Here is a 23,785-nt window from a genome sequence, read left to right as displayed (position 1 = left end):
AAGCTCTCAAAAAATAGGCCAAAGAAAATACTTTATCAGACACTTCTTAGGTGCTCCTAGGTGGACAAGAAAAACATGTGGTCGGAGCTCCAGTGGCGCAATCGGTTAGCGCGCGGTACTTATAAAAACATGTGGTCTAGGGACATATTTATTAATTGGGTCAATTCAATGTGCCTTTTAGTTATATTAATGCCAGTTTCCCTACGTATCATAGAACGAGACTGAATCTGCAGTATACTGTTCTTGGAACACATTCTGTCTACTACTAAAGTTTCTCATCATTACAGCATCTGTAAATGCACTCCACAAAATAGACTAGCAGATCTTCCTTCCCTCTGGGGAAAAAAAAAAAAAAAAAAGGCTGCATTAACCTTTTCCAACTATCAATTTTCCATCCTCCTCCAATTGTCAATATTACTAGGTAGAGTTTACTTCAATGACAGTAAAGTTCTTATTAAGGACAATGCTTAGAAAATCAAGCATTGTGGTTAAAATTTCTGGTTATATAAAGGACTAGAGGCCTAGTGCACGAAAATTCATGCATTGGGCGGGGGGGGGGGGGGGTTGGTCCCTCAGCCCAGCCTGCCCCCTCTCACAGTCTGGGAGCCCTCAGGGGATGTCCTCTGTGGGAGGCAACTGGGCTGATCAGGGGAAGGCTGCCAAGGTGTTTTCATCAACACAGACTCCAGTCCCTTCACCACGAAAAAATGACAACTTTCTTTAGGCATTTTCAAGATGTTTCTTTCATAGGATATGACCTTCCTTCCTTCCTTCCTTCCTTCGTTCCTTCCTTCCTTCCTTCCTTCCTTCCTTCCTTCCTTCCTTCCTTCCTTCCTTCCTTCCTTCCTTCCTTTCTTTCCCTTCCCTTCCCTTCCTTTCCTTCCTTCCTTCCTTCCTTCCTTCCTTCCTTCCTTCCTTCCTTCCTTCCTTCCTTCCTTCCTTCCTTCCTTCCTTCCTTCCTCCCTTCCTTCTTCCCTCCCTTCTTCCCTCCCCTCCCCTCCCCTTCCCTTCCCTCCTTCTCCTCACCTGAGGATATTTTTCCATTGATTTTTAGAGAGCTTAGAAGAGAGAGGGAAAGACAGAGAGAAACATCAATGTGAGAAGGACACTTCGATTGGTTGTCTCCTGCATGAGCCCTGACCTAGGCCCCAGCCAGGGAGAAGCCTGCAACCTAGGTACATGCCCTTGACCAGAATCGAACCCGGACCCTGCAGTCCGCAGGCCAAGGCTCTATCCACTGAAACAAATCGGCTAGGGCAGGATATGACATTTCTTAGCCCCTCCAGCAGCAGACCTTCGTATTTTTCCCCCAGGAGTGAGGTGGAAAAACCCTAGATCACCTTCTTGGATTTTTATTACCCAAGTAACCAAGAACACTGTGAGTGGCATACCGGGAGCTTAGCCAATGAGCAGTCAGAAAAGGTGTTTCCTCTGCAGCTCACGCGAAGAGGCAGAACTGCCGGTGCGCTGTGGCAGGCAGGCCCTCTTCTCTCTGGGCCACAGCCTGCACCATCTGTAGCTTGCCTCACCGCGCACGCAGTCCCCTCCCACCCACCTGCACGTGCAGCCTACTCCTGAGAGGTCATGATGTTACAGCGGCCTGGACAATTTGCATATTACCATATATATAGATAGATAGATATAGATAGATAGATAGATAAATATATATATATATATAAATAATAACTACATGATCAGTTTTTGAAACTAGTAGAGTACAGTGTTCTTAGTCCACAGGATTGGGTGAGGCCAAACAGCCCCCACCCCACATGCATACATGTACACACACACGCATCATCTCTATTCAAGTGAACATGAGACCCAAGTCAGACCAATCAGAATCTATGAAAAGGCTATGTTTCTTTCATGGGGATCAATAACTAATGAAAATGCAAGCCCAAAGTAATACTGGCTATAGCTCCAGGAACCAAAGTTGAACAGAAAGAGAAAAGCTCCAATAGACAGAGACAAAGAAATTTATGACACTATCTTTTGAAACCTAGGATCTAGCCAAGCCTGAGGTTTAGCCCTTGAACTTCTCCCATTTTGTGAGCCAAGAGATTCTGTTTTGTTTAACCCGGTAAGATATGGTTTTCTGTGTTTACAAACCAAGAGTTCTGACTAATCACACTCAATTCACTTATGGCCATCATGTTATTTTATTAATGAAAGTAATAATTAATTTCTAAGTATTCCCTCCCCATGTTCTCAAAACCTTATTTGGTACATTCAGAAAAACAATGTGATCTTGGCTGTATCTAGATTGGGTATCCTAAATGATGAGAAATTTCTCATCCTTGCTCTGACCACATATTCAGGATTGTGCTTTGAGAGAATCAAGAGCTTAATAAATGCTTGTTGAATAAAAGCCAGTATTGAACATAGTGTGTATATGAGATTGTACTTATTAGAAGTGTCAAAGTTAAGTATGCCATGGTCTCTGCTTAGAAGGGCTCACACACTGGACTTTCAGCATAACTGGGTATATTTTATTTTGTGCCAAGTTCCATCAATGCAAGGCACTCCCATTTTTATTAGGATTAAGTGCTATTTTTATTGTGATGATAATATTTACTGTTTTAACCATTTTTAAGTGTACAATTAAGTGGCATTAAGTGCAGTCACGCTGATGTTCAACCATCACCACCATCCATCTCTAGAACTTTCTCAGATTAAGTGTTTTAATGCGCAATGTTTTTTTGTGATAGATTCCAGAGAGTTGAGTAAATAGAATTGGTTTTTCATTTAGTTATTTATAGGTAGCAGTGCATTCCTCTTACAGCTCTCCATATTTTCTGTCTTATAATAGTGCATCTCTGTCCTCTCTTGAACCAAGGCCCAGGGAAGTACACCCCTTTTTTAAAATCAAGCAATGGAATCATCATAGTCTGACAAGCAAACTTTTATCATTCTTCATTGATTAGGGACCTTGAATAACTCAGAGTAGCATGCTCACCATGCTACAAGAGACCAACTGTGCACAGATTCTGACATATTCGTGAAAACTTAATCATTTTCCCCATTAAGTAAAACACTGGTTTTTTAAAAAATAAAAATAAAAATAAACTTGTTATAATATCTACCATCCTTAAAACCCTCATAATACTCTATTTGATTATTTCTACTAGGGTAGTATTGGCAAGAATTAAAATTTTTAAAGCACATTTCATCAGTGTTATGAAATCACTCAGGCTAGGCCATATTCACAGATTTCTATTCTTTACTTCTTAAATTCTATGGCATTGGTAACAAATCCATCCTTTAAAAATGGCACAGTGCATGTAAGTATACTCTATTATAAAGTAGCTTTGGCTTTTAAAATGAACATTAGCTCAAAAACAGGGGGATACCTGCTAACGGACATCGAAGAGCCCCATGGAGCTAAATGTTTCAGAAGTCATACAAATATAAGAGCTATCAGCTTTAGATTTTCCTGATGAAAGGTTGCTGTGTTTATAATTCCTCCTTCCCCTACTCTAAGCATCTGTCAATTTCTTCATTTTTTTTTTTAAACACAGTACTCAAGAGGGGGGGAAAGTGCTGTTTTCACCTGAATCATAGCAATCAAGGCCAGAATACAGGGTCCATGGCCAAAAAATTATCGTATTTCTACCACATATAGAAAACTCAAAATGCTTCTAGAAGTCCCAAAAGAATATCATTGTACACTTAACCTCAACTGGGTCTGAAAATAAGGGAGAAATTAAGTACAAAACACTTTGAATTGTATGACCATAAATCTTCTCTCATATCTTCACGTTTCTAAGAATGAAGGCCTCTCTGAACATAATCTCCATTTAAAAAATACAGTGAGAATCAAAATGGAGTAAATTAAAGAGTGTCTGCTCCCATTGCATCTCAAAACTCCCAATTTTACACTTGGAATCTCTTCTCAAACTTATCAGAAAAAGTACGTTTTAGGTAACTACAAACTGTACATGTGATGGAAGAACATTAGCCCCATCCCACTTTTGGGGAGAGCATGGTGAAGTGAAACACCATTTACTGGAAGACAATAAATGGGCTTCCAAACGAGCCGAGATTCTATCCCCTTCTCTTTGGGGATGCATATCAGAATTCCATATGCCGTTATCTGTAATTCATTTCCATAATCTTTCACCAGTTTGCTTTCCAACTTTGTCAAACCAGGACTTGATTCTTCCTGTTTTCATTTCCCCAGGGGGTATTTTTTTTCCAAAGTCTAATAAAAAGTTCTATTTTGGTATCAAAATTACCAGGCTTTAACTTAACCCAAATAACAAAATGATCTCACTTCTGTTAGAGTCATAATTATGCTTATATTTTCTCCTTATTACTACGAAACTGCATTTTTCTTCCCTCCAACTCCTTGGCAATCTACTTTTTGTGGGCTGTTAACACACATGGCTTAGTGGAATAGTGGAAAAGGAACAGGCTTTGGGTCAGATAATCTGGCATTCAATTATTTACTTCTTAAAAATGTCTATAATATCTACCCCTCGCCCACCACTGCAACCACTCTGGCCCTCACCCTCCCCATCTGAATTACCCATATGATAGCCCCTCAGCTGCTTTTTTTTTTGTTGGTCACTATTTCCAATCTCCCTCACCAGGCTGACCTTTCTAGTCTTTTATGTTATTCCTTGGTTTTAAAAATACATAGTTAATACATATGTGTGTGTGTGTGTGTGTGTGTGTGTGTGTTGGGGAAGCTGCACACAAAGCATTTATTTGGAGAAGGACAGGGAGGTTGCCCAAGCTACAGACTACTTCAGTTTAAGGCTGAAAGACCCTCTCCATTTCTAGGAAGCTTTTCAGCTCAATGGAATCTAGCAGGGAATCCAGCTCGGGAAGGGTTGGGAATGGGAGGCTGTTTGGGGTAGCCAAACACTTATTAGCATTCACAGATTTCTATAATGTAGTTTTCCCAGACTACCAATAAACCCCTCCACCCTGACTTAGTTTGTCCTCTGTCCAGACACTTGGCCTGTGTTATTTCTTATTCCTATAATACCTCTCTACTGCTGACTAAACACCACCAATCCTCAAATGTCAGTGGAAATCTCACCTCCTACATGAAACTCTCCTTGACTATTCTAGCCCACATAGAACTCTTCCTTTCCTAATCTTTGGAAACAGTTCTTACTGTATCACATGACCAAACACATAATTAGGGAACAATGACAAAAAATGCTGTACATACTCATGTGAGTCATCTCCCCACTAGATGGAAATATAGGGGAGCCATTTGGATTGTTTCACATTCATTTGTGTGTGTTTTTTAACCCACATTGAGATGACAGTAGGTACTAAATAATTTGAAAATTGCCTATTATTTTTCCCTCTGTAAAATATTGAATATTAAGTAGTTATTTTTCAAAAAGAGGAAAGCCAAAAAAAAGGCAGAAGTTAAAAAACATGAAAAGAAGGCATATAGATGGCAAGTAAGCACATAAAAAGATATTTAGTATCAATTAGGCATTATAGAAATGTCTATTTAAACCATAATGAGATAGCATTGTACAGCTACTATAATGTCTAAAATTAAAAAGACCGATTATCTCAATATCGGCAAGGATATAGAGAGAGAACTCTCACAGACTGCTGGTGGAAATGAAAAATGGTGTATTTTGGAAAACAGTTTGATAGTTTCTTAAAAATTAAACCTATATCTATCATATGATCTAGCTATTCCACTTGTAGGAATTTACTGAAGAAAAACAAAGCATTGTCCATACAGATATTTGTATGTGAATATTTACAAAGCTTTTGTCATAGCCAAAACTGGAAAAAAACAAAAAAACAAAACAAATGTCCATCGACGGGAAGAGATGAGCAAACTGTGGCATATGATACCGCTCAGCACCAAAAAGAAACTAATTACTGTTATGTTCAACAACCTAAATGGATCTCAAATGCATTATATTAAACTAGAGGCCTGGTGCATAAAAATTCATGCACTGAAGGGGGGTGGGTCCCTCAGACAGGCCTGCCCTCTCTCACAGTCTGGGAGCCCTCAGGGGCAGGATGCAACCCAGCAATCAGGGGAAGGTGATGCCCCCATCACACCTCTGCTGCTGCCACTGCCGGCAGCACAAGCCTTGGCCAGCCCTGGTTACCTGTGCCTCAGGTGGCCCTGGGCAGCTGGGCAGCTGCCATCCAAGGCTTGCCTGTGCCTTGGCCCGGCCCTGGGCAGCTGTGGGGCTGAAGGGACTGGGGGACTCCAGAGGCAGGCGCACAGAGCAGCCGGACCCACTGAGGGCGGGCCCAGCTGTGCTGCGCACCTGCCGCCCCAGCGGGGCTGAGGGGACTGGGCGCCACCATCTTGTGGCTGTGGGCACCGCCATCTTTGTGAGGGCGTGGTGGTCAATTAGCATATTTCTTCTTTATCAGATAGGATAAAGGAGCCAAAATCAAAAGGTTACATAAAGTAGGATTCCATTTGTAGGACAATCCAGAAAAACAGAACAATAGGGATGGGAAACACATAAATGGTCCCTAGGGCTTGGGAGTGAGGTAAGGGGGTGACTATGATGGGCACCACAAGGGAAGTTTGGTGGGTGACAGAACTATTTTGTATCTTGAATGGGTGGTGATTACATGACTATATGCATTTGACAAAGTTCATAGAACTATACACCTGAAAATTAATTTTACAGCTTGTAAATTAAAGAAAATAAATGACCTCATAATAAAGACTATGTCACCATTTAGCTTTGCATACACCATTACAAACTATTATGTTGAGATTAGAAAAAGCAAGAATAGCACCTGCTGATTATTTTATGACAATCCTAAAATATGCTGAGGTCACAATTTTTTACTAAACTCAGAATTCTCACTGTTACTAGTCTTTAAAAATAAGTGTATTAATCATACACAATCACCTACACCTACCTAGTCACCCCTGATACATACCCACTCCCATGTCCCTCTGCTAACTCATTCATCATTCATTCAGAATTTATTGAACATCAACAGTGTACCTGGCCCTGTTTTAGGGATGGCAAATGTATACTGGCAAACAGGACAGATAAGGTCCCTACTCTGAGGAAGTTTACATTCTAATTAGGAGAGGTGAGTAAAACCATGTGATTTCGGATAGGCATGTGCTATGAAGACAACGAAAGTGTTAAAAGGTTGGAGTGTAGTCACTTGAAATATCATGGCTAAGGAAGACCTCTTTGAGAGAGTGACATGTGAGTTAATCACAAGGGACAACAAGGGGCAAGAAACCAAAATCTGGAGGCAGACTTCTTGGCAGGGGGAAGAGTATGTACAGAGGCCCCCAGAAGAAAGGGGGGCATGGTTCGTCTGAGCCACAGAAAGGTCAGTGTGGGGAATGAGCCAGGAGGAAACGTACTAAATCAGGTGGGCAGGGGCCTGGTGAGTGAGTGCTTTACAAGGTACTCCACTGGATGCTGCTTGCAGTGAGCAGCAGCCAGAGGGCTTTCTATCAACCACATAATCTGATATGTATTGTTCAAGGGTCCATGTGGCTGTCTGTTTCTTTAGGGCATTCAGTTTACTTCTCTAACTTGAGTATTTGTTCCTTCACTTACATGAGCTACATGGCCTTAGGCAAATCACGTATGTCCTTTCTGATTTTCGATTCCCATATCTGATACTTGGACACTAGCTGCCATCAACTGCTTACACGTATTGGCTCAATCTGGCAGTAAATACCTAACTCTAAGGCTAGCTGCAGTCTCATTTCTATTCTCACCTCCCCAGAACACTGTCCCCATCAAATACCTTCCCACGCTCTGACATTTTCAATGTCAGTTTCAGCATTGGTCCACTGCCCTCTTCACATCTTCCCTGTCCAACAGAACCCTGGCTCAGATCCTGCTGTCTCCCTGTGCTACCACCTCTTCCCTCAACCCCTTTCTCTTTACCACCAAATACACGCCTCCTGAGAGCAAACACTGCACCCACAGCTCCAAGTCTCACCTCTTCATTGCTAACTGACTCCTTAGCCAAGCACAGTCTGATGCCTGTTCCCACCACTGGGCAGAATTCCTTCTTGAAAACCATCAGCACCCATCTGTCACCAATGATTCCGTCTCACTCCTTGTCTTTCCAGCTCTATCATCAGGTTTGGAATCACCATCTCTTCCTGGAAGGAAAGGTTAACAGAATAGACAAAAGGGAAGGATTTTACTCCCAGGACTGTTACTGACTTCTTTGTAGAGTACTGGAAAAGACAAGTCATCTCTCTGGGCCTTAGTTTCAGTATCTGTACCCACAGAGTGCTGGACTTAGAGCATTAGAGCTCTTCTAATTTGGAAGTTACTTCTTCCCTATGGCATCCATGACCGGGCACTATCTTGATTCGTTAAACAACTCACTCTCTCCTCTATTAGGATGTATGGCTCATCTTCCAAATTCTTAGAAAAATGCACTTTAAACTGTACTTCGGTTACTATACACATTCTCTGCCTGGGCAATAGTACCCACATCGACCCCCTAAAAAGGGGCCTCTCATGCCTCCAGACCAACATTCCTACCGATACGGAGAATCCTTCCAATCAGAGACAGTCTGGAACTTAGAATTCATGCAACCAAGGGAAATCCTCACTTCTCCAAGCCTCCTCTTCTTGATCTCTGCATAGCTCTTAATTGCTCACCATCATCCATGACAAGCAAGCTCATAATATGTGAGTTTTCCACTAATTTTCCATATACTTCACTCTCCACTTCTACTCAAATACCAACTCCTCTCCTTTCTCAACAATTTAGTCCTAAAGCCATTAAGGCAAGACACAGCAAAATGGATATCCACAGTGGGAGGTATCCAGCTGTGGTGGCCCATAGTGGGGCATGAAGCCCGAGGGTGGCTCTGATGCCAGATGTGGAGAGTGCAAATCAGAGCAGAGGCAGCGTCATCCATGTGTTCGCGTGGTCTAGTGTAAGGTATCACCCCAAGTAGGGAGAGGACAGTCTAGCAGGGACAGTCAGCGCCTGAGTAGGGTACGAAGGGCATCCTTTGGGGAAGTGTGGCCCTGTGACCCAGAATGCGGAGTTAGACCCCAATCACAGACAGGAGAGCATCTGGTGGATGGTGGATGGGGGGCCTCCCTGGAGAAATGGCTGATTCTAGGACTGGCGTGGGAAATGTACAAGATGGGCCTTACGCAAGAAAGTGTTCAGGCAAGGACGGGAACATGGCAAAAGGATACAGAAAGCAGCCTGAATGGGTTCGCACTGGCTAAATCAGAACAATGTGAACATCGAAAATGAGGACAGTGACTAACTATAACCAACCTATAAAAAGATAAGAAACAATGATGCCATGCAGACGTAAGTTATTAAATCAATCAACCAAGTTTGATGAAGAATGGGGTGTTTATACAGTTTGAAAGTACCTCTTCCCCAAATATCTCCTTAATTGCAAAGGGGAAAGAGGAACTTCACTGTGGAGAAGGCTGGCAGGCAGCATCTGAATCAGGTGACCCAAGTGGACAGGTAATGGTGCAAAGGGGAATCGCTTATTACCTAGCAGGAAGCAATGAGAAGAACGCAGCATCACTGCTGTAACATGCCTGCCCAAACTGCATCACCTGAATTTAATCACGAGGAAACATGCGATAAACCCAAATGAAGGGACTTCCTAGTAAATAACCAGCCTTTAATCTTTGAAAGTGTTGTCAAGTCATGCGATTGTCCCAGACTGAAGGACACTAAAGAGACATGAAAAGTAAGCACAAGATGCAATTCTGAACTAGATCCTTCAGCTAGCAAAGACTTTATTGGGACAACTGGCACAACCAGAATGGTGACTATGAAGTAGATGTTAATTTCTTGACTTTGACGGTTTTATTGTGATTATGTGGGAGAGTGTCCTTGTTTCTTTTTAATAGACTCTCAACTTTTCTGTGGGTGATTATTAAAGTTTTTATACAAAATTCACTCCTACAAAGGCTTCTTCTGTACTGTCTCACGTCTGTCTCCTTTTTCCATTACCCCCAACATCCTGCTCCAGAGAAGCAGGTTCCTATCCTCTTGGGCTGTTGCCATAACTTCTTAACAAGGCTCTTTCTGCTCACATCCATCCCACCACCACTGCCTAATTAAGGTTTTTCCAAAGTGCATTTCAGCTCATGCCACTTCCCGTTCCAACATTCCAATAGCTCCTCATTATCTACCAAAACAAGTACAAATTTCTTAGTGTGACTTTCAAGTTCCACTCTCTTTTAATTCCCACTAACCTCCTCCACGCTTTCTTCCCCCAACCTCCTCCATCACAGCCAATCACACAACACAGCTGGACCACGCAGTGTTTTCTGCCCATCTCCAGGGTTCTGCTCAAATAACTCTCTCCACCAGGAAGTGCCCACCCCCAGCTCCTGCAAATTGCTCAAGACTAAGCATAAACACCAAGTCTGACCACCACTGCTCCCCATGCCCCATTTTCTAAGACTTGCCTAGATAATCTTTGCCTGTCAGAATACCCAAAGTTGATTTTGCCTATTACACACATGTCCTTCTGTTTTGGGTGGCAATTTTTGTGTATTTGTTTCAACAACTCCTAATATGCAGGGTGGGGCAAAAGGAGGCTTACAGTTGTGAGTATGTAAAACAAAGAGTTTATTCTTGTATTATTATTTATTAATTACTAGAGGCCCAGTGCATGATTGAATCATGCACTGCACGTGTAGGGTCCCCTACACGCTTTTGCTTTTGATCGCGGGGAGCTGGGTGCCTGTCCGCTGGTGTCTGAGCGGACAGGCATCCAGCTGCCACACTTTCGCTTTCAATCGCTGGGGCACCAGGCCTTTCAGAAGCCTCCAGTGCAGTGGAGGCTTCTGAAAGGCCTGGTGCCTGAGCGGACAGGCACCCAGCTCCCACGCTTTTGCTTTCGATGGGGGTGGGGCGGGGAGCTGGAGCTGGGTGCCTGTCCACCTGGTGCTGGAGCAGACAGGCACCCAACTCCCCCACTTTTGATGGTCCACTGCCACTGAGGGGGGCTACCCTGCTGTTGAGAGGCGCAGGGGGCGGGAGTCCCGCCCCCTGCGCCTCTCAACGGCCGCTGAGGGGGGCGGCCGCGGACACCTGGCTACCCTGCCCTTGAGAGGCGGCAGGCCCCCTCAGCGGCCGCGGATCTGGCCTTTGAGAGGCGCAGGGGGCGGGCATCCCGCCCCCTGCGCCTCTCAACAGCAGGATAGCCCCCCTCATTGGCAGTGGATCCGCGCCTCTCAATGGCCGGATAGGCCACCCCAAGTCCCGTCCCCCAGCCTCCTGCCGCCCAATCGTGGGCGTAGCGGAGTGATGGTAATTTACATGTTACTCTATTATTAGATAGGATTATATTATTTTCCATAGGAACAACTGTAAACCCACTTTTGCTCCACCCTGTCTGTATAAGGTGAGGTTTCATACCAATGGAGCTTTCATCATTAATAAACTTAAGTTATAGTCACCACGGTTATGAATTCACACTTCCAGTTATTATCTCACACTCTCTCGCTAGGTATTAACTTTTTAAATATTCAAATTACCTTTTGTTTGTCACCTTTCCTTCCTGAGACTAGAGTTTTCTATTTCTTGCATAAAGTACAAGCAATTTCTACCTCTTTTCTACATAAAATTTTGGTCTTGGCCATGCCACTAATTATCATAAATCTAGAGGTTTACAGATCAATTAAGTACATCTTGGCCATATCAATATTTATTATAAATCCAGAGTTTTACTTATATGCAATTACATTTTAGCTTCATCATTACCTTATAAAATAAAACTCTTAAAACTGAAAACAAAGCCTATGCTTGACAAGTTTAAAACTAGAAATTCTAAAGTTTAAGATGAAGACATTACCCACTTAACATGCTTATATCGCCTGGATTTCATTAATAAATATTGGAAAGTAGACCACAAAAATATACAATTTAATGGCTATATTTAAACATAATCCAAGAGCCAATATATTCATCTTGATTTGAATTTAGTAAATAAAATGATTCATTATTTAGCCACAGAGCTGAAATATTATCAGTAGATGAGTGATATAAACCTAAAGCAATAGTTGAAAGCCTGGGGGAAGGGGAGTATTATTTCAGAGAAGAAAATTAATGCCATCAAAGCATTAGGGGAAGTGAAGTGTTACTCCTAAATTTCGGTGATCAATATGACATCTGCTATTACTCTAAACATAACAAAAATAGAAAAGGTCAGACACACCCAGAACTTCAATATTGCAATAGGCATCAAATCAATAAAAAGTAAATCTCCAGGTCCTCTTTTCAGTGTGTGACCAGGATGAAAACTGCCTGAAGTTGAATACTTTTGAGTTGATTTAACTGAAACCATTACTTTTATCAACTTTTTAAGGTACGGAGTAAACAGTTCAAAATGTTTAGATCACAAAAGGTGGACATATTAACATATAAACCTAGGATACTTGTGATGTTAAAAGCAAAATGCATAAAAGCACATTATACATAGTGGTTTATGGATTAAAAAAACACTAAAATTTGTTGTTTTTTAAATAAAAGTATCACCACTCTTACCAGAAATACCACAGATGAATGAAAGTAAATGAATCATCAGGAGAAGCAAGTCTCATTTAAAGATCATTTCTAATAATATTTAGAATACTAACCTGGAGGAATTCTAGGTACACTAGCAACTTCAAAATCAAAATATTATGAGACAAATAATAAGAAAAGGAAAATTCCATCTTTTCATTTCCAAATGACCTAAGTAATCCTTAATAAATTTATTTGTTATAGTAAGCACCAATAATCAATCAATCTCTCCCTCCACCCCAAACCCATCAACCTTTCATCCTTTTCATTACAAAGAGATAGTTACAGCTCAAGGGTTTACTCAGAACGTTTACTAAGAGACAGGGCAATCTCTGTAACAAGCTTCTTGAATTCTGCAGGTTTGGGTTTATTATAGAAAGGGAATTTCAAAAAACTCTAGGGACATTTGAAAAATAAACAATAATTGTAGGTTATTTACTAAATTGTTTCATTCTATCATGAAAAAATGAAGCATATATTAAGATAAATACCTGACTGCTTGTCTTGAAACCTACCGAAATATGCCCTTTGAAATAGTGAACTTTATATTCAAAAGTCTAAGTCTATGTTAGCACTGTTTTATGATGCTATCAAAGTGACTACCCCATCACCATAAACACCCAATGTTATGTCAACAGGAAAACCTGTTCCCAAAAGGAATGGTGTAAATTCAAAGGGTAAGAAATTCATAGTGTCAAATTTTGCAAAAAATCCTGCTTTTCAAAGTAAAATGATAGGTCACGCCTACTGGCTTTTAGTTTTACATGGTAAGTGGTTTTTCTATCCGGACTACCCTGGAAACTGCAGAGCTAGACTTGTGATTAAAACATACTTGAAACTACATTAGCAAATGTGTTAAGGGGTGCGGACCCTTAGGGAGCATCTAGTTCAAGTCATTCTCTTTAAAATAAAGAAACTGAGGCTGGGAGACCTCATGACTCACTCAAGGTTAGTTTTGTTGTGTCCAACCTGGCTGGGGAACGCCAATCTGCATGACACAGCGAGGTCCAGTGTCCACCCTGAGCTTTACATTCAGCTTTTGCCATAATTTACTTTACAGTGTGGCACTCAGACATCCATTCGCTGGAAATTATTAACAGAGAGATGACTTTTGTCACCACTCTTACAGAATGCCCAGAGCCTGCAAAGTGCAACACACACTTCTCAACCATTACTCATTTTTGTCAGCTTGAAAATTTAATCTGGATTAGAATCATTTTTCTTATTTGAATAGGGCACTCCTTCCTTGGCATAACAGCCAAGAAGGCTAACACAAATAAAGTAATATCTTTCTTTTTTGTTAACTACCGCTGGGTGTCCACAACAGCAGAGACCAGTGATTTTCAACTTTTGGAACTCAAGACGCATGTCCCCTCCTAAAATGTATTGAGGATACCAAAGAGCGTTGGTTCCTATGAATTATGTCCATTTATCATGATTAGAAATTATAGCTAATGTTTACTTTAAATCATCTGAAAATAAGTTATTACATGTTAACAAATACTGTATGTGGTGATGTGATGTTTTGGTTCAAATATATAAAGAAACTCTGGCCCAACACAGATATGTTGTTGGAAAAAGAAGGTCTTTTTTAATGGTCTTTTCAGATGGGTGCAGATATGATTCTTTGACTCTACATTGAAAATTGACAGGAAGTAGTTTCTTAAAAGTGAGTTGCAATGTGGAATCTGAAAGCATGGATATCCCTGAACTTTTCTTACACTATTCCATTAAAATTCATTGGTCTATCTTCCATTTTCAATGGGTCATTAACTGATGCATAACTTTTGACCTCATGAAACTCCTGAGGTTTCAGGAACCTCAAACTGTATTTTGAGATCTACTAGAAAACAGTTTAATAGAGTTCAACTAAAAGGTAAAGAACGCTATAAAACCTACAGCAGTTACACACTGCCTTGATCCTTTATAACCTTTAATTCATTAATTTATTCAACGTTCTCTAGAATGGGGTATCATCATTATATATTAAGAAATGGGCAAAAATATTGGATTTTGGTCCAAAAGACAAAAAATAATGAAGCTTGGATGAGGTTAAATTAAATATTATAACATAAACTAAATTCTAGAAAAAGATCTAAATTTCCTCTGATCTTTGAGCCTTTATGGTAAGAATGATCAAAACAAATAGATTTGGATGATATTCACCAGGAAAAAAAACTAGAAAGAATTAGTCATCTCTAAGAGACTTCAAATAACATTAGAGCTTTGATATTAATATTTTTGGAAAACATTAACTAGCACACAATACCAGCATATATGTAAATTAATACCCTCTGACTATACTAACACATATAGAGAGAATTTTAGAATACTCAAACCGACACCAGATAACACCTCCAGCACCCACAAATGCAGGGTAAGTTCAAGGTCACTGATTCACAGTGATATGTTTCAGGCTAGGTCATCAGGAGGTGCTTCATAAGTCAACTAAAAAAGCATAAATAGAAATGCAGTAGCAAATGTCTGGTGCCCAATCATAAGTTTTTTAATCAGATAGAACTTACTCATAAGAATTATCAATATATACTCTTTAACTATGTACACAATACTCTTTAAAAATTTTGTCAAATTTCATATCATGAAGAAAAAAAAAAAAAAAAGAAAACTAAAGATTGTGAAAACACTTAAGATTTAATTAAATTAACAGTCATAGCTAAAATGTATAGAAGGTATGCTACAAACCAGGCGATATTCAAAGGGCTTCTCATAAATTAAATCTATTTAATTCCCTTTTTTCAGATAAGAAAACTACAGCCCAGAGAGGTAAAGGGAGGTGCACAGGAACATGAAGCAATTAAGTGGCACAGCTGGGATTTCAACCAGGGCAGCCCTGCCCTTAACTACCAGGCTGCATTCCCTCAGACTAACTCACTGAAAATAACATCGCTTACCTAAATATCTACATTATGTACCAAATTTCCTTAAGTAAGGCAGAGCACTGGCAGAACACAGGCTGAGTTTGGTTCTGATGAAAGCTAGGCTATCTACTGTCCCGTCAAAATCTGAATTTAAGAGAGAGAGGATGTAAGAAAATGTAAGAATGTATCTTTTATGGAATGTTTGCTTCCACAAAAGCAAGAAGAGCCAGGTTTTAGACAATGATGAGAAAAAGGAACGCACAAATTAAAGTTTTTGCTCTTGGTTTGGAAAAACACAAAAGCAAAACAGAAGGACAGAGACATAGGAACACACATATAACCTATAGCCTGGTCATATTACCCACAAAATTAATTATTTAGGAGAAAATATCCACATATTCCTAGACGCCAAAGGAACGAACTATATCTAATAACTCTGTTCTCTATATGTGCAATAAAGGAATCATTTATTACGACCATGTAATAAAAATAGTACTGAAGCAAAGTCCAATGCGAGCATTCATTATGTAACTTAGAGCCACCCTTTATTTAGTCATATCTACAACCTCTTCTTTGTTTTTCTAAATCCATACAGTATGCTATCTGCAATGAGGAAAGCCAAGAGATATTTTACAGTAAGTTATGTATGTCTTCTTGCAGATCTTAAGTTATAAATATACCAATTCAAAACTGCAGTAACATCGTTCTCTTCCAATATGAGTAAGAAAGCAAGACTGTCCGCTTAGTAATTTTAGCTGTGCTGAGTCTTTAAAAGCCCTCAAATGCTAAGGAAATAGTTTATTTATATTGAAAAACCACAACTTACATACAATTAACCTAACCAGAAAAGGACAAGGCGAGTGGGGAGCTTGAGGGTAACAGATTTGAGGTTCAATTTCATTTTTCACAGCCAATGAAGTGATTAATAAAGAAAACTAAAAAGAAAGAAAAGAAAGAAAAGAAGACTAAAACCACAAAGAAACTAATTTAGAGCAATTTTAGTGAACCAGTATACAGCTAAAGAAAAAAAAAAAAATCTGGCACTAGTTTGCTAAAGTAAACCTAGTAACAGGCAGCAGAAAACAAACTTTTTCCAAAGACCTACAACAGGCAACGTGGCAGCAGTGGGTCGGGGGAAACACCTATACACACTCGTTCAAAATCAACACATCTGTTTGCTCAGAGATTTTAAGAACTTTTTGTTCCTCCATTTTTAAAAAGCAGTAACATTCTACCAACAAGCAGCGGGTTGGGGTGGGGGGGGGGGGGGGGCAACACTAAATGACCATCCTAAAAATATAAATAAAACAGTAAACTGAAACGTGCTTCATTTGTCAACTGTAAATGAAATGCTAGCCTTCCACATTGTATAAAGCCATGATTTTCAAAAAGGAAGAAAAAGCCAACTTACTTGGATACATTTTCTGGAATGTACTCTAGGACCGGATAGCCATCGCTTCTCCGAGATGCCAGGTCACTGTGGGATTTCCACGACTCCACTAAGGTATTGACAGGAGGAAAGGAACTCAGGTGTTGGAAAGATTGGTCTCTAGCCGCTCGTGATAAAGATATTGTACCTTGAGCACCAATCCTGTAGTGAAAGGACTGTCCACCTGAATTCACCCCAACAATGGCCGAGGACGGGATGCTGGCCTCTGGGTAGTAGCTCCCGTCATCTGGCTCCTGTTTAATCCCCACGGGGAAGCCGCTGCCTTCGCAGCTACCATCGAAGCCGGGCACAGGCGGTCCTAAAATTCCTGATAGAGAATAATAGTCTTTATCATCCATAAAGGAAAAATAGGAGCTATCCATGAATGGAAATGGGTTCAGGGTTGGATTCCCTTTGAAAGAGGTGCCTGAACACGAATGCTTGGCTGGTTCTTGTTTTATTGGTACTGAGAATGGGGAAGCGGGATTTATCTTGCTATTTCCTCTTAGACACGAGCTGCTAAAAACTCCATCTGGCTCTGGTTTTATGTACGGGACGATGTTAAGCTGGCCAGTCACACCGTTGGAGGCGGCATTCTCTACCTCCTCGGTCTTGGGAAAGGAGACCTCGTGAGCACCTTTCTCTTGTGCGTCTGGACTGGAACCCACATCCCGGGCCGCACTGGATCCCAGAGGAGTGCCTGAAGCAGTGTAGCTGAAGGCATTGCTCACGGGGCTGCAGATGGACCCCACGGTACTAGCAGTTGGACTGGAAAGCGTGGATCTGTTATTGGTGTTGGAAGGGCTGGAGACGGAGCACCTTGAGTTGTTGATATTGGCCGGGCTGGACACTGCAGATCGCAAAGTGACATTCGGACTGGAGACGGGCGATTTCACGCTGCAGTGACTTGGAGGGCTGGGAACTGGGGATTTCATGCTACTTAACGGACTTGAGAGAGGAGAGCCCACATTGCTAGCATGCGCTGGGCTGTGCGACCTGGAACCCCGGGTCTCGATGTTCGGGGAGCAGGTCAAGGGAGTCCCCTGGGTGATAGGGCTGTGCACTGTGAAACTGCCAAAGCTGGCCGAGGTGGAGGACACAGAGCTGAGTCCAGCAGGGCTGCACGCTGAAGATGTCACGTTCAGAGGGCTGCACGCAGACGAGCTCTTCTCATGACACAGGAGAGGGCTTTTAACAATGGTACGCATGACCCCGCCATTGACAGAGCTCCCCGAGTCAGCCAGAAACGGTCTCAAGGGCCTGCTCATCCCTACAGTGGAAGGACAATGGCCATTTTCTTTGTAAAATTTCACCAACTGTTCAACATTCTGATAAATCTTTGCTGGACTCACGCTTCCTTGCTGGTTCTGCGGATCATAGGTGTACTCAGCATCTCTAATGGAATCCATGTATAAACCCATGGACTCAGCTACAGTTACTGAGAGTTCCTTAGATTCCAGCTCGGTTTTAATATCAGATGTTAAAATCCCAGACCGATTAGTGTCTTGCTGAAGGCAAGGGAGCAGTTCAGGCTTCTCGCTGCTGCTTCCTTGAGCACTGTTGTTTGGAATAGCACCGGGAACACAGCTGACATTGACAATCTCCATGTAGTTGTTCTCACCGGTCCTCTCTGTGGGTCCCAGGGATGAGCGATCCACAGCCGGAGAAACTTGACTCCACCGTCTTTCCATATCTAGACCTTCAGGGAGACTGTGGTAGCCTTTGGTCTCCATAGCTAACAAATAAATTTATATTAAAAAATTGAATTAGAGTCATTTATAACATTACTCTAACATTATTCTTCAATTCCATTTACTAAGCCAGCAATTTTCAACTGGTGTGCTGCAAGATTTTTAAAATGTGCAATGCCTGACTATTTTGTCAGGGGCATTGACTTCTTTCTGTTCGATTGTCAAGTAAAAATATGACAACAGCGAACACAACAACAGCCGTCCAGTATGAATGAATCAAAATTATATCTTTTTTTAACAGACAAAAATATAACATATTTTTGGGTGTGCCACAGAATTTTAGTAATTAGTATGTGTGCCAGGAGATTAAAAAGGTTGAAAATCACTGTCCTAAGCTATAAGTGCATATTCTACTTATTATAAGCAACACTTGCATTAAAATTGTTACCTGTCTAGGTGCTGATACAACAGAGCACTGACTGTAACTTGTCCAGAAGCCAGACTATAAGAAGCAATCATATGAAACTATATTTTATCCAATAAAAGTAACGCATTTCTATAATACAACCCTTAGAGCTTGCAAAGAATATTTACAAATGTTAACTTATTTAATATTCAAAGTAATCCTGGGGACCATGAAGTAAACAAAGAGGAAACCGAGGACTCAGTGAGGTAGTTGGCTTGCCCAAAGTCAAAGACCTAAGTGACAAAGGCAGGTTTAAAACTAGATATTCTAACTCCAAAGCCTTTTGAATCTTTGGGGTATATGGAAGATACTTCCCATATCTAAAACATGGCTTTATTAAAAATAATAAGAAAAAGCAATCAATGCTACCATTTCCCAATATAAAGTTATGGAGTAAATTATCACAGGAAAAAAAAAACAGTAAGATTTAAAAAAAAATTGATTGCAATCAAGATAATTTAATGTCAAGTCTAAAAAGTAAAGATTCATCTATCCTGATTAATTAAGATGGTCCAAAGCTCAGAGAGGCTATGTTGGGAATGACAGGGCTCTTCTCTGTATTTCGGTACTGGGGAGGCCTTTGATGTGCACCCTGACCTAATGGTGTTCCTCCTGCTAAAAAGACTCCCAACAGACAGACAGTTTCAGTCTCCACTCTAAATGGAGGAAGTTCAAGTTGGGTCCTGACAACTTACGTGTTCATTCATTCAACAAACACCTACCAAGTGTGTGCTACATCCTGGGCCTACAACCAGTCACTGACTCTATGGTGATAAAGAGAACAGGCACAGTCCCCATCCTCAGGGAGCCCAGAGGGTTATGGTAGATATACAATCATATCCATTGGCTCTCTCTCTCTCTCTATTTCACTGACATAATAACTGTAATAGGCTACATGTATATAATTCTCATGCATCATATAATTCAATGCAGTATTATAAGCATTTCACAAACATTAACTTATTTACCCTTATAAATATAAACATTCCTTTAAGATTGGTAAAAGTATTATCCAAATGATACAAGAGGGGAAACTGAGGCACGGGACACACAGCTAAGTGGCAGAATTGGAATTTGATCCCACGTCCCTCTCCCCATGAAGGTTATCTCAACTTGGCACCACTGACGTTTTGGGCCTGATAATTCTCTGTTGTGGAGGTCTGTCCCATGCACTATAAGATGTTTAACACATCCCTGACCCTTTCCCACTAGATGCCAGTAGCAGCCCCTATGGTCCCCAGTTGTGACAACCAAAAATGTCTCCACATTGCCAAATGTTCCCGGAATGGGGCGGAAGGGGAGGGGGAGAATACCTCCCACATTCACCATTGAGAACTACCACAATAAGGAAAACGAACTTATTAAGAGTAAAAATTTCATTTGTACATTGTAATATATAAACCTCCTAAAATTATTATGCATTCGTTTTTCAAATCCTTTTGGTTGTGTAAACAAACTATGACCCAAATTATGTTCCTGATCTTAAACGTGCTGTTTCTGCAGATCTGTGCACAAACATTACTTTCATCCTCTCATCCTTTCTCCCGCTTTGCCACTCATACCTTCACCCTTCCTACGTTCCTCTCCTCTCGTTTAAAAGAGACTAGGAAGCCCTTTTGTTACAGAACTTGTATTAATTGACACGCAAAAATAATGATGACTCTACCAAATAAATTGGCAAAAGCTATGAGAAGGCTCTACAATGACATTTAATGCCCAAATTGTCTGTATATTGTAACTACCTCTAACTTTTCTGTATTCTACAGTAGAATGTAAGGTCCCAGAAGGCAGAATATTTATAAATTTCACCACTGCATCCCAAGCTAATAGTATAGTGAAAACCAAAAAAAAAAAAAAAAAGTGAACCATTATAATCAATACTCACTAATTTATGACCATAAATTAAAACCTACCTATTATGTAGCCTCCTTTTACTTAAAGAACATTATTCTATAAATTCCTAATCACAAAACACTGGAAAATAAATCAAATTACAGAGGCTGAGGTGGTTATCTGGTAACTCTGGCCAAAAAACAAAAAAAATTTAGTAAGGCTAAAAGCCAAGTAAATGTTGAGAAAAACCACACCTCACAACAACTACCCAGTGTAATGGGATAGAAATGGCTACCACTGGCATTTTCTCCTTTTCTAAAAAACCATTTAGTCATAGTCATAGGTTGAAAAAGACCAGTAAACATTATGTGCTTTTCCAACTTCCACCTAAGAAAATTCTGCCCTCCCCATACCAAACTTGAAGGGATGTACATCTAAGATAGAGATGTTTTGGCTCCAAATTCATTAAACACCACAAGTAACACGGCTGTCTATTCTGTGTATCACCACTCGCCCCTCAACCCAGTCCCTGAACCCATGACGCCTGTCCGGTAAACTGCACCACCCTCTACCCAAATGCCTGGAATTCACCCTTGCCTAAGCACCTTTGCTAAAGGCCTCCACCGACTCACCCCTTCCCACTTCCACACTGACAGCCTCTTCCCTCTCCCCGGGTCCTGGGAAACAGGCCTATCTTCCCTGCGTCTGAAGGGAAATCTCCATGCAGATCCCTCTCCCAAATTCCAGTCTAAATTCTCTTTCGGGAAGGACGATCACTTAGTGCATTTTTAAAGGTTCGCCGTGGAAATCTGCATGCTAAAACTCCGGGGCAGCTCCACAGTGCAGAGACCTGTTTCCCTGTGGATCCAGCATTCCCTACGGGCCACTGCGCCCTTTTTGCACAGAACACCTACTGATATTCCAAGGGACATTTTTCATCACTTTGCCCGAAAGTAGGAATCACAGCTCAGATTTATGAATCTAGATGAAGATTTGAAGAGAATCTATATGGGAGATGGCGGGCAAGGACAATCTTCAACTACAAGCAAGCACCTTATCAACTAACATCACGCAGCTGACCACAACTTTTCAAGTCCTGTTTAGCCATCCTTAAACTCCCTTAACAATAACATAATACAGCCCACATTTCACTACATTATTGACAGGGCTATCGTTATAGAATTTGCAACAGGCTTTGCTGAAATCCAAATTAGCTTTGTAGGTATTCTCATCTATCAACCTAATGCACCTCTCCACAAAGAAAACAGAGTAAAGGTTGGCAACAGTCAACCAGAAAAACAGAGGACATCAAGCATCTGCAGGGCTTCCACTGGAAACACTTTTAAAGATCAGATGTTTTCAAAAAAATAGATTTATTGAAATATTTTACTCTGAGTTCTCCCTATTATTTTAATTCAACTCCTCTGTAAAGAAATGTATCCGGTTAGAAATTTATTTCCTATGTTGTCCAGGAAACCCAAGTTGTTGTCCTTTTGGAATTGGCATAATGACCATGATGGTTTCAAGAGAATTTCGGTCAACTGCAACTTAGTCGTGAATACTAAAAATGCTAGTTGGTGAATATGATTCTCATAGAACTTACTATCCACAAGGTAATGGGACAGTTTTTTTATTACTAGCCCATAGGATACTGGTATAGAAACCTAGCTTATATAAAATGAAATTTGTCTCCCTTACAATGAGGATTACAACAGAGACCTTCTCTGGACAAAGTAAAAAAAAAACAAAAAAAACCAAAAAAAAACAGAAAACAAAAACGATTAGAACACTTGAATTTTCATGCAAATGGCTCCCCCACAAAACATAATGGAAATTTCATATAAGAAAAGTAAGGGCAAGCTCTGCTAGAAGTTCTACCTTAAGTCATATGTATGCTCTTAAATACTATTTTTGCAAAGGAAAAATCTGACTTTAAAATTTTATGTTTTATACCCTGTATTAAATTGTCCCTTTCCATAAGGAAGTAGTTTTTTTTTTCAGAAATATTAACAAAGACTCCTGCAAATGTGTATTTTATCTGAAAACATTTTCACTTTTAATATCCCCCAATAGTTCCATTTTAAATGCATCATTTTCTATAGTTATTTCACTATAACATGGCATCTAAAAGACCAGAATCTTAAGAATTTCACAATTTTCACTGGTTGCATAGTTGTAAATTTGTTGTATGTAACTATTTTTCTGTCATCCCCACTACAGAACCATGATTATGTTCCCCTCCTTCACAGATGAGGTAAATGATAGAAACCTGCCCAAGGTCACCTAAGAGAGCAGGAGAACCAGTTAGAACTGCGCACACCTGATTTCTATTCACTCGCCTAATTCCCTGAGCCACCTGATCTTTCCAAAATCCCCAAAACAAAACTATTTCTTCTCCCTTAAAGGAAAAAGCTCCCCTTTAGATTTTTAAAAACTTCTCTCCTCGACCATTTCCATGATAGCATGCCATGAAGTCAAACATAAAATGAAAACTTCGCAGCAGAACTTCACAGATGGAGAAGGCTGTTATCATTACTATGTACATATCATCAATAACAGCACCTAGAGAAATGGAAATAGTGCATGTGGAATTCAGCACTTTCCTACATTTGCCTGCTATCAAGTAAAAGTTTTCCTAACTTCTATGAAATAACAGTTAAAACCGAGGGTGCCGTAAACCATTATGACTTACACCTGATTTTTAAAAATTCAGTAGGAAAAGTCATGCCCCTAAATCCAGTAGAAGGGTATGGGTGCCACCAAAAGAAGCTTCATCCCTTTTCCCCTGCCTTTAGAATTCCAACTGATGCCACAGAAAGAAGACCTCTCTCAAGAGTTTCATGAATACCAAGGAATGGGGAATTCACGAATTTCCAGAGCCTCCTTCATGCAGGAGATCTATCAGGATCGCTACCTCCTTCAACTGCCCTTAATAAGCTACACCTCCAGCTATGATTTGGGTGTTTCTGCCATTGATAGA

At 40.6% G+C, this 23,785-nt stretch overlaps 1 protein-coding gene across 2 annotated transcripts in view; it reads right to left on the bottom strand.

The window, feature by feature from the left end:
• The window catches only part of NR3C2 (nuclear receptor subfamily 3 group C member 2), a 305,287-nt gene that overhangs the window by 280,142 nt on the left and 1,360 nt on the right, over window positions 1-23,785 (bottom strand). For both annotated transcript variants that reach the window (XM_028151490.2, XM_028151493.2), the window contains exon 2: window positions 16,798-18,550. In XM_028151490.2, the coding sequence (XP_028007291.2) occupies window positions 16,798-18,550 (1,753 nt within the window). The remainder of the gene's footprint in view (window positions 1-16,797; window positions 18,551-23,785) is intronic.

The sequence above is a fragment of the Eptesicus fuscus genome, chromosome 6 (genome assembly GCF_027574615.1).
Source record: "Eptesicus fuscus isolate TK198812 chromosome 6, DD_ASM_mEF_20220401, whole genome shotgun sequence".
In the NCBI taxonomy this organism is placed as follows: Eukaryota; Metazoa; Chordata; class Mammalia; order Chiroptera; family Vespertilionidae; genus Eptesicus; species Eptesicus fuscus.
Note: the sequence above shows the minus strand (reverse complement) of the source record. Positions and strands in the feature narration are given on the sequence as shown.